General features: G+C 38.6%; 1 protein-coding gene across 1 annotated transcript in view; it reads left to right on the top strand.

Moving 5' to 3' along the window:
- Positions 1-9,837, top strand: part of LOC118221568 (vesicular glutamate transporter 1-like) — a 43,004-nt gene extending 33,167 nt beyond the window's left edge. The window contains exons 5-16 of the mRNA XM_035406764.1: positions 352-604; positions 1,497-1,615; positions 1,729-1,843; positions 2,109-2,196; positions 2,744-2,830; positions 3,629-3,771; positions 4,725-4,874; positions 6,973-7,105; positions 7,595-7,705; positions 8,414-8,541; positions 8,963-9,032; positions 9,215-9,837. Of these exons, the coding sequence (XP_035262655.1) occupies positions 352-604; positions 1,497-1,615; positions 1,729-1,843; positions 2,109-2,196; positions 2,744-2,830; positions 3,629-3,771; positions 4,725-4,874; positions 6,973-7,105; positions 7,595-7,705; positions 8,414-8,541; positions 8,963-9,032; positions 9,215-9,501 (1,684 nt within the window). The 3' untranslated portion in view covers positions 9,502-9,837. The remainder of the gene's footprint in view (positions 1-351; positions 605-1,496; positions 1,616-1,728; positions 1,844-2,108; positions 2,197-2,743; positions 2,831-3,628; positions 3,772-4,724; positions 4,875-6,972; positions 7,106-7,594; positions 7,706-8,413; positions 8,542-8,962; positions 9,033-9,214) is intronic.
- Positions 9,838-13,895: the final 4,058 nt, after the last annotated feature.

The following is a 13,895-nucleotide window of genomic DNA, read 5'->3' as shown; positions in this document are numbered from 1 at the left end:
TCCCACCAATGTAAATGTGGAGATTGTTTTCAGTTGGTCCAAAATATCACATGGGTGGCTACATTAGCTGCATCTGTTCTCCTCATCTGATTGAGCAAACGCACATATTATCTTCTTTGTTCTATTTTGCGGCACTAAATAAATAAATCTCTTTGGCTAAAAGCATCTGCTAAATTACTAAATTGCAAAATTGTAAATTCTACAAACTTTATATTTCGGAAGTACTCGCTTTTATTTATCTCACATTTCATCTGTGTATGCTACACTTTAACTGTCTCAAGCCATCTACTCCACCATTCCTGATATCCAGCAAATCACTGAGCACAAGTGCTGAACTTCTCTTTCCTCCAGGGTGTTGGAGAAGCGTCAGGCAAATGGCGAGACGATCGAGCTGTCAGCTGAAGGGCGGCCTGAGCTTGTCGAGGAGAAGGAGCTCCCTGTGGTGGACTGCACCTGCTTTGGCCTGCCACGGCGCTACATCATCGCCATCCTCTCTGGCATCGGCTTCTGCATCTCCTTCGGCATCCGCTGCAACCTGGGAGTGGCCATCGTCAGCATGGTCAACAACCACACAGTCGTGAAAGGGAACAAGCACGTGTTGGTGGTAAGTCCAATGTGAAAAAAACTGGGTTGGGAGTTACTGACAGCAGTACTAGTGTCCATTTGAGTAATTTTTAAATCCACAATATTTTTGTTTAAAGCTCTGTTATATTTTTGTTTAAAGCTCACAAGTAAAATGACATGGTATATTGTGAAAATATACAAGAAGCATTGTAACACATAAGATACAAAAAGAGTCATATTGATGGTTGTAAAAGGCATACTTCCTAGCCTATATATAATGTTACCAACCTAGTATCAGTTATCAGTTAGCAATGGGTCACCATAGATGCTGCATACATGTTTCAAGTACTCAGTAAAACCCTATGAATATTTTCTCATTAAATGTGAAAAAGTATTTGTAAAATATGTTAAAGCACTGTTTTAACTGGAATTTAATTATGCCTGTGCATATAATCTTGTGTATATATATGAAATAAAGTTGAGTGCACAGAAGTGACCCTGCATAAACAAACACCACAAAAGCGGGACTGACAAAAATGTCAGTCACAAATGAAGTGAATGATGGTTCTATCAATGATTGTTCTTTTTCAGAAGGAACAGATTAGTCTTTGTCTCTCTCCCTTCCATCAGTGAGAAACAAGTCATTTACTGAAAAGGCAGAAAGTGGAGGGTAAAGGAAATATTGTCAAGTGTCAGAGTGGAGATGTCATGATACTGCTTAAGAATGACCAATGTGTGCAGTATTACCCAGTAAATTAAGCACCAGAGATCAGTATATGCATCAGGAGTGGACTGCTTCAGTTCACTTTGCAGAAAGCCCAGTTCTTGAGTTAGTGAAATTCACTTTCTTTTTTACATTCGGCTCTGCTCGTGTTGTAATGTATAATCTCTCTTGGCCAGAAGTTCTGATTCAGTTGAATTTCTCTGTACAGAATGCACAATTCGCATGGGATCCTGAGACAGTGGGGATGATACATGGCTCTTTCTTCTGGGGATACATTGTTACCCAAATACCTGGCGGGTTCATCTGTCAGAAATTTGCTGCCAACAGGTAAGCAAAATTTCACTGTCATCATTAGGTCTTTATTCTACTCACTGCATTATCACACCTATCATTTCTTATTATCCTTCTGTCTCTCCCCTGTTCTCTTTCCTCTCTCTCAGAGTGTTTGGGTTCGCTATAGTGGCCACCTCCACCCTCAACATGTTGATCCCATCAGCAGCACGAATTCACTTTGGCTGTGTCATCATAGTCAGGATATGTCAGGGACTTGTGGAGGTACCGTACTATCCTGAGTCTGTTGTCTGCTCGGTGTCCAGCGTGTGCTGACCTTGAGGTGCATCAACTCTGTATCCTGTGCATCTGGATGGGATTTAACATGTAACGTTGACACAAACCTGCAGCCATTCTCTGCCCTTTCGCCTCATTATCACTATGTAACTGTGTCAGGCAGGATTTCATTTCCCAGTCTTTATCAGTGGTCAAGGGTGAGATGCTCCTTCAGTGACACTTGTTTTCTGTGCCCCACTTCCCTCTTTCTTAGGGTGTGTCATACCCAGCCTGCCATGGAATCTGGGCCAAATGGGCGCCCCCTCTTGAAAGAAGTCGACTGGCGACGACAGCATTTTGTGGTGAGTCATCAATAATTTGCTATGTAGGTTTCCAGATTAAATGTTGGGTTTTTTTTCTGCGGCTAATTATGCTAATAGTTATAATGGCCATGTACACACTGCCAGTGCTTTTGACTACCATATTTATCTGCAGTGTGTATGTGCGGGCGGCAGTGTAGCACAGTGAGTTTGGAACTGGGCTTGTAACTGAAAGGTCATAGGTTTGATTCCTGGGTAGGACACTGCCGTTGTACCCTTGAGCAAGGTACTTAACCTGAATTGCTTCAGTACATATCCAGCTGTATAAATGGATACAATGTAAAATGCTATGTGAAAAGTTGTGTAAGTCGCTCTGGGAAAGAGCGTCTGCTAAATGCCTGTAATGTAATGTAATGTAATGTAATGTGGCCAATGTGGAGTGGTACTATGTGCTAACACAGTGCTGCTACTTTAATAACTAGTATTGTATAGTCAATACCACAGGCTCTGCTGTTTTTGTGCTGTAGGTCTCTCTGTATTGTTGTTCATACTATCCAATTGACATTTTTGGACTTATCTGTGTCTCAAGGTTCCTATGCAGGAGCTGTTATAGCCATGCCATTAGCAGGAATGCTGGTCCAGTACACCGGCTGGTCTTCAGTGTTCTATGTCTACGGTTAGTCACCCCAGTCCATCTTCAATCATTCCAAGTGACTATTAAACGATCACAATAAACTGCATTCCTCCATATTTATCCAGATTGCTCTGATAAAGAGAAAGCATCTGTTTTGATATATATGGTAGGTTTCCAAACCAAAGAACATCCACTAGTTATAGTCCTCAAAGTGCAATGATCTCAGTTTCTCAAAATTGATCCATTGAAGTATCAGTCTTTCACTGTCAAGCCATGACTTTGTAGTCGCTTAATTGGCCTGAAAGTCCTTAGTTCTCTGTCAGCTGGAGCACCATGGATAAAGGTCACAGCAATTAAAAAAGATAAACTTGCATTAAGCATTAAGAAATAAAAAAGATATAACTTGCATTAAGCAAGCACATATTAATTAATTCACTTTTTCCTCTAACATAGTCACTTTGATATGTTAAACCTGTGCATGGAAAATTTAATTCTCATAATTCATCCGCTTTAATATACTGTATCTGTTTAAATACGGCCTGCATAAGATGGCTTGGCTCACTGTCATGCAAATACAGTGTTTATTTAAAAGTAAAAAATATTCAGTAGCAGTATCATACATAAAATGATATTAACAGATGTCAGTCTTACATAAACTGTGTTTATTTATGGTGTTATATGCATTTAATCCTGACTAATCTGTGTTCTGTCTTTTGGCGCTTATTATGTCCCTTTCTTTCTTCTGTTCACCTCTCTTGTATTCTGTCCATCATCTTCCATCTTACATACCGCTTCTTTCTCTTTGCCCTTCTTCTCTCCCCCTCTCCCTCCCTCTCCCAGGCAGTTTTGGGATTTGCTGGTACCTGTTCTGGGTCCTGGTGTCATATGAGAGTCCAGCAGCCCATCCTACCATCACAGATGAGGAAAGGAAATATATAGAGGAGAGCATTGGGGAGTCAGCAGGCCTGGTGAACCCCCTCCAGGTGCACAGTTCTAGCCCAATCTTTGTACACCTCCTCTCATCCTCACTCTTAAGCCTGATACTTTGTCGCATGACGTTTTTGACAAGTTGTCGTATGACAAAAATGACTTATTTCCAATGGAAAAAAGTGTAGCACTACACCTTTTCAGTGTCAGACCATTTATTTTCCCCATTTCTCAGTAATTTCACCGGGTGCTGCCATGTTTTCGGATATGTAAACATCAGCAGTTTGGCTACCATAGAGACAACAGAAGCCTCCCCAGAGGCCTTTGCTGAAGTATAAATGCAAAATGTTGTGCGACTATTTCATTTTTGTCACACGACACTTGTCAAAATGATCATGCGACAAAGTATAAATCAGGCTTTAGAGGACATGTTGTATGCTAGTACAGTAGAGCTCATTGAAAAGAATGTAGCATCTGCAAAGAAACTGTAGTTGCCTTTTCTTCAATCTGACAGTCTTAAGATGTTGTATTGTACAGCCAACTATTGTTTACTGTATTGTGATCATGTCCTGTGATTTAAAATTATGTTACAATCACTTAGCAAAAGCTAAGTGACTTACAAAAGTGGAGAACATCAGGGTAAGTTTCAGGAATACAAATGGCGATATCACCAGCAAGACACAGAAGGTGGCAGTATAGTATAATGGGTAAGAGACTGCTCTTGTAACCTAAAGGTTGCAGGTTTGATTCCCGGGTAAGTTACTGCTGTTGTTCACTTCAGCAAAGTGTTTAACCTGTAAATGCCATGTAAAATGTTGTGTAAGTTGTCTGCTAAGTGCCTGTAATGTAATGGAAGGTATGACCATCGAGGTAGGAAGCAAAGCAGTTGAGAGATGTGTTGCTGATCCCAAAGGTGGTCTGCAGGATGTGGTGGTCAAATGCTGCAGAGAGGATGAGCAGTTTACCATTATACAGAATACATGTGTTCTCTTATTATTTTTCCTTACAGAAATTCAACACCCCTTGGAAAAAGTTCTTCACCTCCATGCCAGTTTATGCCATTATTGTGGCCAATTTCTGCCGTAGCTGGACCTTCTACCTGCTACTAATTAGTCAACCGGCGTACTTTGAGGAAGTGTTTGGCTTTGAGATCAGCAAGGTAATATAGAGAAGAGATCAACATTGTCTAATGCTGGTCTTCATTAGTATTAGTCTGTGTCTGGGAGACTAAATAGCATGACATCTATTGATGAAGGACTCTATTTTCTAGGATCAATGTTGCATGGTGCGGCGTGTATGTGCACTGGGCGTGGCTAGTGAATGTTGGTATTTTTGGGACCAGAGGCCAGGAGGACACAGCACAAAATGCATGGTGCACATGGGAACAAGTCTGGGTTTTTGGTTTTTATTTTTCGCAAAAATCTTATTCCATACCAATTTATCAGTGTTTATTTCGAATATTACAAAATTGGTGAAAATCTGTTAAAAAAACAGTCTAATGCAAATATCTGGGTGAAAATCAGATAATTAAAATAACAATAGAAAGATCATGGTGAAAATGAGATTTTAATTCCAAACATTGATAACTTACTGCTTTTCATCGTATAATAAGCTGTTTGTTTGTGCTCCCCAGTTTTCTCTTCACTTTCAATTTCGGAAAGTTTTTTCTGAGCCATCCTGCGGCTAGCTGAATCACCAACTGACCATTAGCAAAAGGTCCTACCCTTCTTAGTGGACTGTTGCTATATACGTCAAACGAAGCAGATGGAGTCAGCTGGCAGCATCTGATTGAATGAATTACTGCAAAAAATTACAGATGGTTTTTGAAAGTATAATCCAGTATCTTCGTAGTTTAGCTTGATTGTTCAAATTTTCTTCCGTATGAATGAAAACATTGCCTAAATGTTTATTATGGGCCAGTTTTAATTTCCCATTAAACCTTAGTTAATGTCCCATTAAACATGCTATGCTATAAATAAGAAATTCTGGCAACAGTATCTTGAAATTTTATTAAACAAAATAAAACCAGGGAAGATCATACAATGCCAGTGATCACGTCCACAGCAGTAAAATTACTCGGTGTTGCTCAAATGAAAGAAAGAAAAATTATAACGCACAATTACAATTATAATTATAAGTTCATCGTTAATTCATGACAATGGTGTGGCTTAACTGAACTGAGAAGGTTTGGATGACTTGTGTTTATAGAAATAAATACAGAATCAAATTTATAAAAAAAGAACAAACAAACAATGAACAAAACGAGCAAAGTGTGCATTTTTCCTGTTTCTGGGATTTATATCAAAGTCAAATTAGACAGCATATGATCCATGAAAATTGTTGAGTGGCTTTTGAAAAGGCTGTGTCATGTAATGTGTGCATTACATGAGAAATTCCTGAAATTTGCAATCCATAGTACAACGGTAAATGGACTGCATGCATATAGTGCTTTTATCCAAAGCGCTTTTATCCAAAGCGCTTTACAGTTGATGCCTCTCACCATTCACACACACACTCACATGCCAATGGTGAAAGGCTGCTATGCAAGGTACCAATCAGCTCAGTGGGAGCAATTGGGGGTTAGGTGTCTTGCTCAGGGACACTTCGACACGCCCAGGGCTGGGGATTGAACCAGCAACCCTCCAACTACCAGACAACCGCTCTTACCTCCTGAGCTATGTTGCCCCTAATGGCCTGCGCTTTAAGCCATAGATGTGGTCTGAGGCAGGCAGCAAAAGGTACAAATGGCAGACTTGACTGACCTGACAATTTTGATGAGGTGCATAAAAAGTGCCTTATTGATGACACAGCCCCACCAATTACTCCCCTCCCACTTCGGCACATGGCGAGTCTCAGAATTAACTAATGGGTCAGGTATGTCAAAATCCATGACGAAAATACCATTTTGCCAATACGACAGCTGAAAACACGCCATGCACCACCTGGAAAATAGAGCCCCAAATGCCTTCTGGTAACCAGGTCCCACAGTTTTTGAGCAAATCTCTCCTCAATGATTTCTTGGAGTTTGACACAAAGATGTATCCCATATATCGCTGGGGATACTACTACGATTTTCCATGAAAATCTTTTAAGTGGTGCTCAGTATATGATATCCTTACTAATAACAGAGGTAGAGAATTTTAGGAAAAAAGTGAAAAAAGCAATTGAAGAATTCTGTATCATGTGAAATCTTAGGTCCCTTTAATTCCCACCCCATAACTGCTCTCTCTCTCTCTCTCTCTCTCTCTCTCTCAAAGGTAGGGCTGTTGTCTGCCCTACCCCATCTGGTGATGACTATCATTGTGCCCATTGGGGGCCAACTGGCCGACTACCTGCGGTCACATCAAATCATGACCACCACCAATGTCAGGAAACTCATGAACTGTGGAGGTGAGGGAGAAGCAGGGAGGAGATCAGGATGTGGATGAATTGGTGACAAACAGAGCTGTTGTAAGAGTGTAAATGAGAGAATAAGAAAGGAAAGTGACTCTATAGGAGAAATACCAATCTACTGTATATCATCAATGATTACACACAGAATCAACTCAGTGAAGCTGACTAAAGAGGTATTGGATAGGATAAAAGAAGGGAATCTGAAAGACTGTGGGAAGAAAGAGGGCAGTACTGTTTTAATGATAAACAAATGAAAACACTGAAGGAGTAGATATTTCTGTTCTTCACTTGGTAGCTTTGTACTAATTATGATGTCTATGGTCAGGGCATTCTGCACCCTTTGCTTGGACATCAATATTAGATGCTATGTCCCTGCTTCTATTAACCTCCTACTCTATAAAATACTACTACTCTAGTAGTATTTTAGCAATTTAGCTGATCATTTTTCTCTTGTTTACTTTTTCACCCAATTCTTCTCTTCTTCAGGATTTGGAATGGAAGCCACTCTATTGTTGGTTGTTGGTTTTTCTCACACAAAGGGTGTAGCTATAACCTTCTTGGTCCTGGCTGTTGGCTTCAGTGGATTTGCTATCTCAGGTTAGACAGAGTGATATAGCCTTCTGATATCTGCTTTTTTCACCATGTGACTGCTTCTGCTGTATCTTTTTCTGTTTAAAAATAAATGTGCATTTCCTTTACCAAACACTTAGCTTTCATAAATGGGAAAATACACTAATTGTGCATCAAATTAAAATAAAAAATCTTGAACAAACCAACTAGTCCTCCCATTAGCTGAATTACTAGTTTGGCTAAATGTCAGTTACATATGTACATTTGTCGCTCAGGCAAAGCCAAACAAAATGAGTCCAATGAATAGAAAATAAAACAAATTAATGGCACTATATGTGTGACATTGAATATTTATATTATGGGTATCTTCCCACTTTGCTGATGAGACCATAGAGTAAGTACTGTGCTAAAGTCAGGTTTATGGAGTGGCCCCTGTTTGTTGATCTTTCATGCTAGGCATTCATTGAATTAGTCTACTTCAGACCTTTGGGTAATTTGGGCAGATTTATTTCAAATTGATACATGGTGATATAAATGTAGATGCAATGTAACTTAATCACTATTCTTGATACTAGTCTGATAATAGACAACCACATAAATAAAAATAAATGAAAATGCTAGTACTTTTAGCAGTACCTTATCAGTCTCTTGCTCATGTTTTTGTACAATATTAATGCGTATTCTGCCAACGGTCATCCATATGGCATCAACTCCATTTCCGTCCCCCTTTCCTAGGGTTCAATGTGAATCACCTGGACATCGCTCCTCGATATGCTAGTATTCTCATGGGCATCTCCAATGGAGTTGGTACTCTATCAGGCATGGTTTGCCCTCTCATAGTTGGTGCTATGACCAAACACAAGGTACGGAACAACTGAGCACCACGCCAACATATCACATGTACACACAAACCCAATTTCACCTGGTTAAAGGGAACTGCACCATTGAACAACATCTCTTAAACACTATATTAATGAAAACATTTAACCTTTAAATGGTACAGCCAAAATCTAATTTGACACAGAGGCACAGAATGTGTGCAAGCACACAGGATATCCTCCCAGGAGGAAAAAACAAAGAAAAATGTTCTAATCATGCCCCTATGCAATATCATCTTCTAAATTTCTATTGTTATCCATAAGTTATCTGTTATATAGTAATCATGTGTTTTCTGTCTTGTCAGGTAGGTAAATTATTCTTCATTCTGGCTGATTTTTCCATATTTTTCATTTAATCTCTGTCTTTCTCTTACTTTTGTTTCATTGATTTCTTTCCTGGCCACAGACAAGGGAGGAGTGGCAGTATGTTTTTCTCATAGCCTCCATTGTGCATTATGGAGGAGTTATCTTCTATGGTGTGTATTTCCTATATTTCTCCCCTCTCATCCATTTCATGCTGTACACTTCTTAACACCTTCACAATACTTCCTCTTTGAAACCACATTAACGACCTAAATGAAACTCAATGCAAAATTGAAATATAAATAGAAAGTCAAAATCAAATTAATCATAGCACCTGTGATTTTCTGTCTGTCAGGTATTTTTGCCTCAGGAGAAAAGCAGGCATGGGCAGAGCCAGAGACCACCAGTGATGAAAAGTGTGGCATCCTGGATGAGGATGAACTAGCTCATGAAACAGAAGAATTATATCGCTCTGGAGGAGTGGGGCAATATGGAGCGATGAGTCAGCCCAGTATAGACCCCAATGGAGGAGGAGGAGGAGGAGGGTGGGCTACAGATTGGGACAAAAGTGAGGAGTATGTGCAACCTCCAGGGGCCAATAGTTATCTTTATGGGGGAGAGGAAGAGAGGGAGCTAACATAGAGTATGTGGGGGAGGTAAGGGAATTAAGGGCAGAGGAGGGTAGTTATATAGTGAGGAAAGAACAGGGATGAAGTAGGGGAACACTAGGTACACAATGAGACTGTTACACATTGGGAGGGCATGCAGAGAGAACTAAAGAGAGCTATAGGGTAAAAGAAGCTGGACTGAAAAGAGATAAGAGGTGGAGGGTACAAGATCAAGAGAGGTGAGTTGTAGAATGAAAGTAGCTGCAGTCTAACCAAAGGAATACAATTGGGAACAATGTGTGTATCAAAAAAGTATGATAAAACAGGGAACAGTGAACCCCTTTATACAATTAAAGAATAAATGTGTGTATTATGTTTGTGAGTGTATGAATGTGAGTATGGATTTGTACATGTCATGGCAAGATCAGAGCAATGTATTTTAGCATACCAGAGCCTACATTCTATTTGTCAGAGGTCCTCTTTATGAGTATAGATTGTTTGAAGCCCAGTTTGGTTGTTTCCGGTTCAAGAATGTATCTGGTTTACAGTATCTATCAACTGTCTACTCCTCTTTAAATTTAAAAAGTATTCCATTCATTACCAAACTGTATGTGAAAAAAATTCGTTTATACCTGGTGTGGAACAGACATTCCTGGCTGTGAAGGAGCTGTTCTTGACTCGTGCTGCACACGTAGGATGGCATAGCATAGCATAAGATAGCAAAGCATAGCGTGCTTACAAGGGCTGATTAAATTTACCTCCAAGTCTTTGGCCATAATGACAAATAAAATGATCCAAATCAGTATGGATTTAAAACGGGTTCCATTTAAATTTTGATCTTTACAACATAGATTGTTTTTTTCTTCAAAATTAAATAAAATGAAGAGTATGTATTTAAATAGTGTGACTATGGCTGAAGGATTTGTTGGAGTTTGAGAGGCATTTATTCCTCACAGAGATCTCGGATCACCTGAAAATAATAAATACCTGTGAATCTTTACAGTACATTATCCAAATAAGAGATCAAATATGTGCCAGTAAAATATATCGGAAACAGTTTATTTTGCATAGGGGTAAAAATGAACAAAGAATACCCCCCCCCCCCCCCCCCCACACACACACACAGCAAGCACACAAATAAACTGATTGCATTTGGTATCTATTTGTTTTTGAGGTTCAATTCATTTTCACAGGCCTTGTCTATTGTGCACACGCTAACATTTTCTGTGAGGAGATGACAGTGACAGGGGTGACTTCAGTTCTTTATGTTAAATTACATTGTATGAAAATGTGTACTTCAGAAGTTATGTGTACTATATTGTGTACTGAAAGTTAGCAAAACTCTTGTCTTAATGTAAAATGTTTTCCAGACAAAACCTACTTAGTTCCTACCAACATACACAACAAAGATAACCTATTCAAGTGGTCCAGCTTTCTTAGGGTTTCTTTGGGCTCTTTCTTTGTTGCCATCTTATTGCAGACAATCATGCCTAAAAGGCCTAAAAGCCCAGTCAGATAGGTAAAGCAAACATCCTGTCACATGAGTTATTGATTAAGCTCTTTGATGTGCATCTTTCCTTTCCTTACCTGTACCAATGCAGTTACCGTGCATGCTCTGTAGTGCTGATTTTCATATCCAGAAGACTGTATAAAGACCTAATGAAATGTCATTCACAAATGATCCTGGGATTTTGGGCAATCAGAAAACACACTTGCCATATAAGGTGTGTCTCAGTACTACATCATAATTTCATAATTTCAACCCATGTTCTCAAAGATTGTATCCGGATCTCTGGCCCAGAAGCTAGAGTCACTGTCCTGTCATTGGTGGCTGCTGAGTTGAAAACAAGGAGGCAGACAACTTCCCTTAAACTGATTATTGGTCTCAATTTCTTGATCAGTCATAATTTCATAAAATACTGTCAGATAAAGCCAGTTCTCCTGAATTAGGCTATTAGGCGAGTAATAAAATAATTTATATTTGCATTGCAAAATTGTTAACATTTTTAATTATGTAAAATTGTGGATACATGCACTTTGTTCTCCAAGAACTTTCTGAAATTATTAATGCAAAAGATCTGCAATGTGCAGATTTTGTCATTAACTCAATCTTGAAGTACAGGTTTTGTTAGATGGCCTTTATTGCAGGTTGCACTGAAAGCTAACTTGGTTAACAGAGTGGTGTATCTTTTTTGTTAAGAGTTCTTGGTGATTAAAACAGATTTTTCTAAATTGCATTTATCATTTAATTTCCCTAACTTGATGTGAAGAAAGAAGGTGTCTGCTTATCTTCCAGTGGATTATTCTGGTTGTTGGCATACTTAATAATCAAGGAAAATGATTCAAAACAGGTCAAGACCAATAATCAATTTTTCTGCCACCTAGAATTTCAGTTCAGCAGCCGCCACTGTGTCCTGTTTTGCTCTGCATACGTACAGGATTTTCTTGGTGTCACCTATCACTGTTATGCAATCCTGTAGGAAGTGGCAAGTCTCAATAAGACACAGTGTTCTAGTTGGAGTGAACTTCGGAACATAGAGTCTACTCTAATGGCTATATATGTGTTATGTATATCAGCACATCCTGTTGCAATGTATAGATGCAGTTTACATGAGTGACACCTGAGTCACTTAAGAATAAGTGTATTACAGGCATTTACATTACATTACAGGCATTGCATACATTTCATTTTCACTTTGAATTGCAGAACTTCTAGAGAGGTTCTAAAAACTCGCAAAGGATGAACATATTCGGTTAAATTTAAATTTTCCATTGGGGTTTGTCATTAGTTCTAAATGTACCATCCTTCAAATTGTGACTCCTGGCCTGTACATGATATTGTTCTTTCTCATAATTATTATCTGCATAAATTATACGCAGGGGCAGAATGGTGATGAGCACTAATGATGTCGGATAGTTTTTTTTATTAGATTGTGTATCTTAACCAAATTATTTTTTTTATGGCATTGAACTACTGTGTGTTGCATAGTTTAACTCTTTACCACCACTTGTTACCATCTTTTGAATATTCATTTTATGTGTGGGTGTGTGTTTGAATGTGTGTACAAAACACATCCGTGCAAATATACACACAATACAAAGATGTCTATCAGTGGTAGCCCCTATAAGCAAGACAGAAGACATAGAGGAATTCATAAACTTTCAGTGTGGACTTATGGAATTGTTTATCATTTCATCATTATGATGATGGTTATTAAATAAGGACAACAACAACAATCATTAATAATGATTATCATCATCATAATGAGACAATTATTTTATTTTGTCTTTCTATTATATTTCTATTTTCTATTATAGTCTTTTTATAATAATAATAATTGTAAAAATAATAATAATAGCAACAATAATACTTCATTATTAGTATTATTATTGTTAGTAGTAGTAGTAGTATGTGTTTAAGGTCAGTTCTCATCTTCCCTTTTTCCTATCCTTATTCACCATTTTTTGCTCATGGGATGCCACTGGTGTCTACAGGTCAGACAAAACATGTTGCTTATTTCATGGATTACAACTGGCCAAACAAAGTGCTGTATATCTGCAACAGGTGGGGTTCATTCCTTTTGCCAAAGGTTAGATAGAACCACTGACTTAAACATTTTATGGCTATGAGTACTGCACATTGATTTTGTATTTAACCATACACCTGTACACCTGGCATCGGGCACTGGAAAGTACTTCTATTTTGCCATGTGTAGAGTTTGAAAGAAGGGGCTGGTTCCTGTCCTATTAATATTATTTCTGTATAATGTGTATAGCATAGCAGTGACTTACAGCAATGGTATGGAATTGGGATAACACAATGCAGTACAATGACTTCATATACTGTAGACTTGACATAGTTTTACTTACATCTGCAGCAATTCTCAAGCAATAAAATAACAGTGCTGCACTTAACTATTCTCAAAGGACATTGTGAACCCTACTGAGAAGCTTTATTTCTGTGTTTGGCCCTCACACACAGTGTGTTTATCAGTCATACTGCTGTGTCAGTAAACTGCTTAGGTGTCTTCTGAAATTTTACATTCCCAGAATGCATGGCAGTTTGTCAGTGCCGACGCAGGGACAAAGCAACAAGTCAAGGCAAGACCTTGGCATTCATTTCTCATGTTGTCACCTGTGAGGGGCATTTCTATCCAACCCTTTACTTGAACTCCCCTGCACTCTGTAAACTTCCTTGAATTATAATTTCATTATTATTAAGTCTTTTTAATTTTACATTTATCAACCCTTCAAATCTCAAAAATTGTAAAACATGTACATTAGACTACTGATGATAAGGCAGTAAAGTAAAATGTGGTTCTCTATATTATGAACTAGACCAGATTTTTTAAAAAGAAGCAGTGAAAGGACAATTTGGAGTAAATTCCTGAAGAAAGCAATTCATTGAGTGTGGAGGGAGGTGGCTAG

The sequence above is a fragment of the Anguilla anguilla genome, chromosome 2, assembly GCF_013347855.1.
Source record: "Anguilla anguilla isolate fAngAng1 chromosome 2, fAngAng1.pri, whole genome shotgun sequence".
In the NCBI taxonomy this organism is placed as follows: domain Eukaryota; kingdom Metazoa; phylum Chordata; class Actinopteri; order Anguilliformes; family Anguillidae; genus Anguilla; species Anguilla anguilla.
The sequence above is the reverse complement of the archived record's forward strand: the minus strand, read 5'-3'. Positions and strand labels throughout refer to the sequence as shown.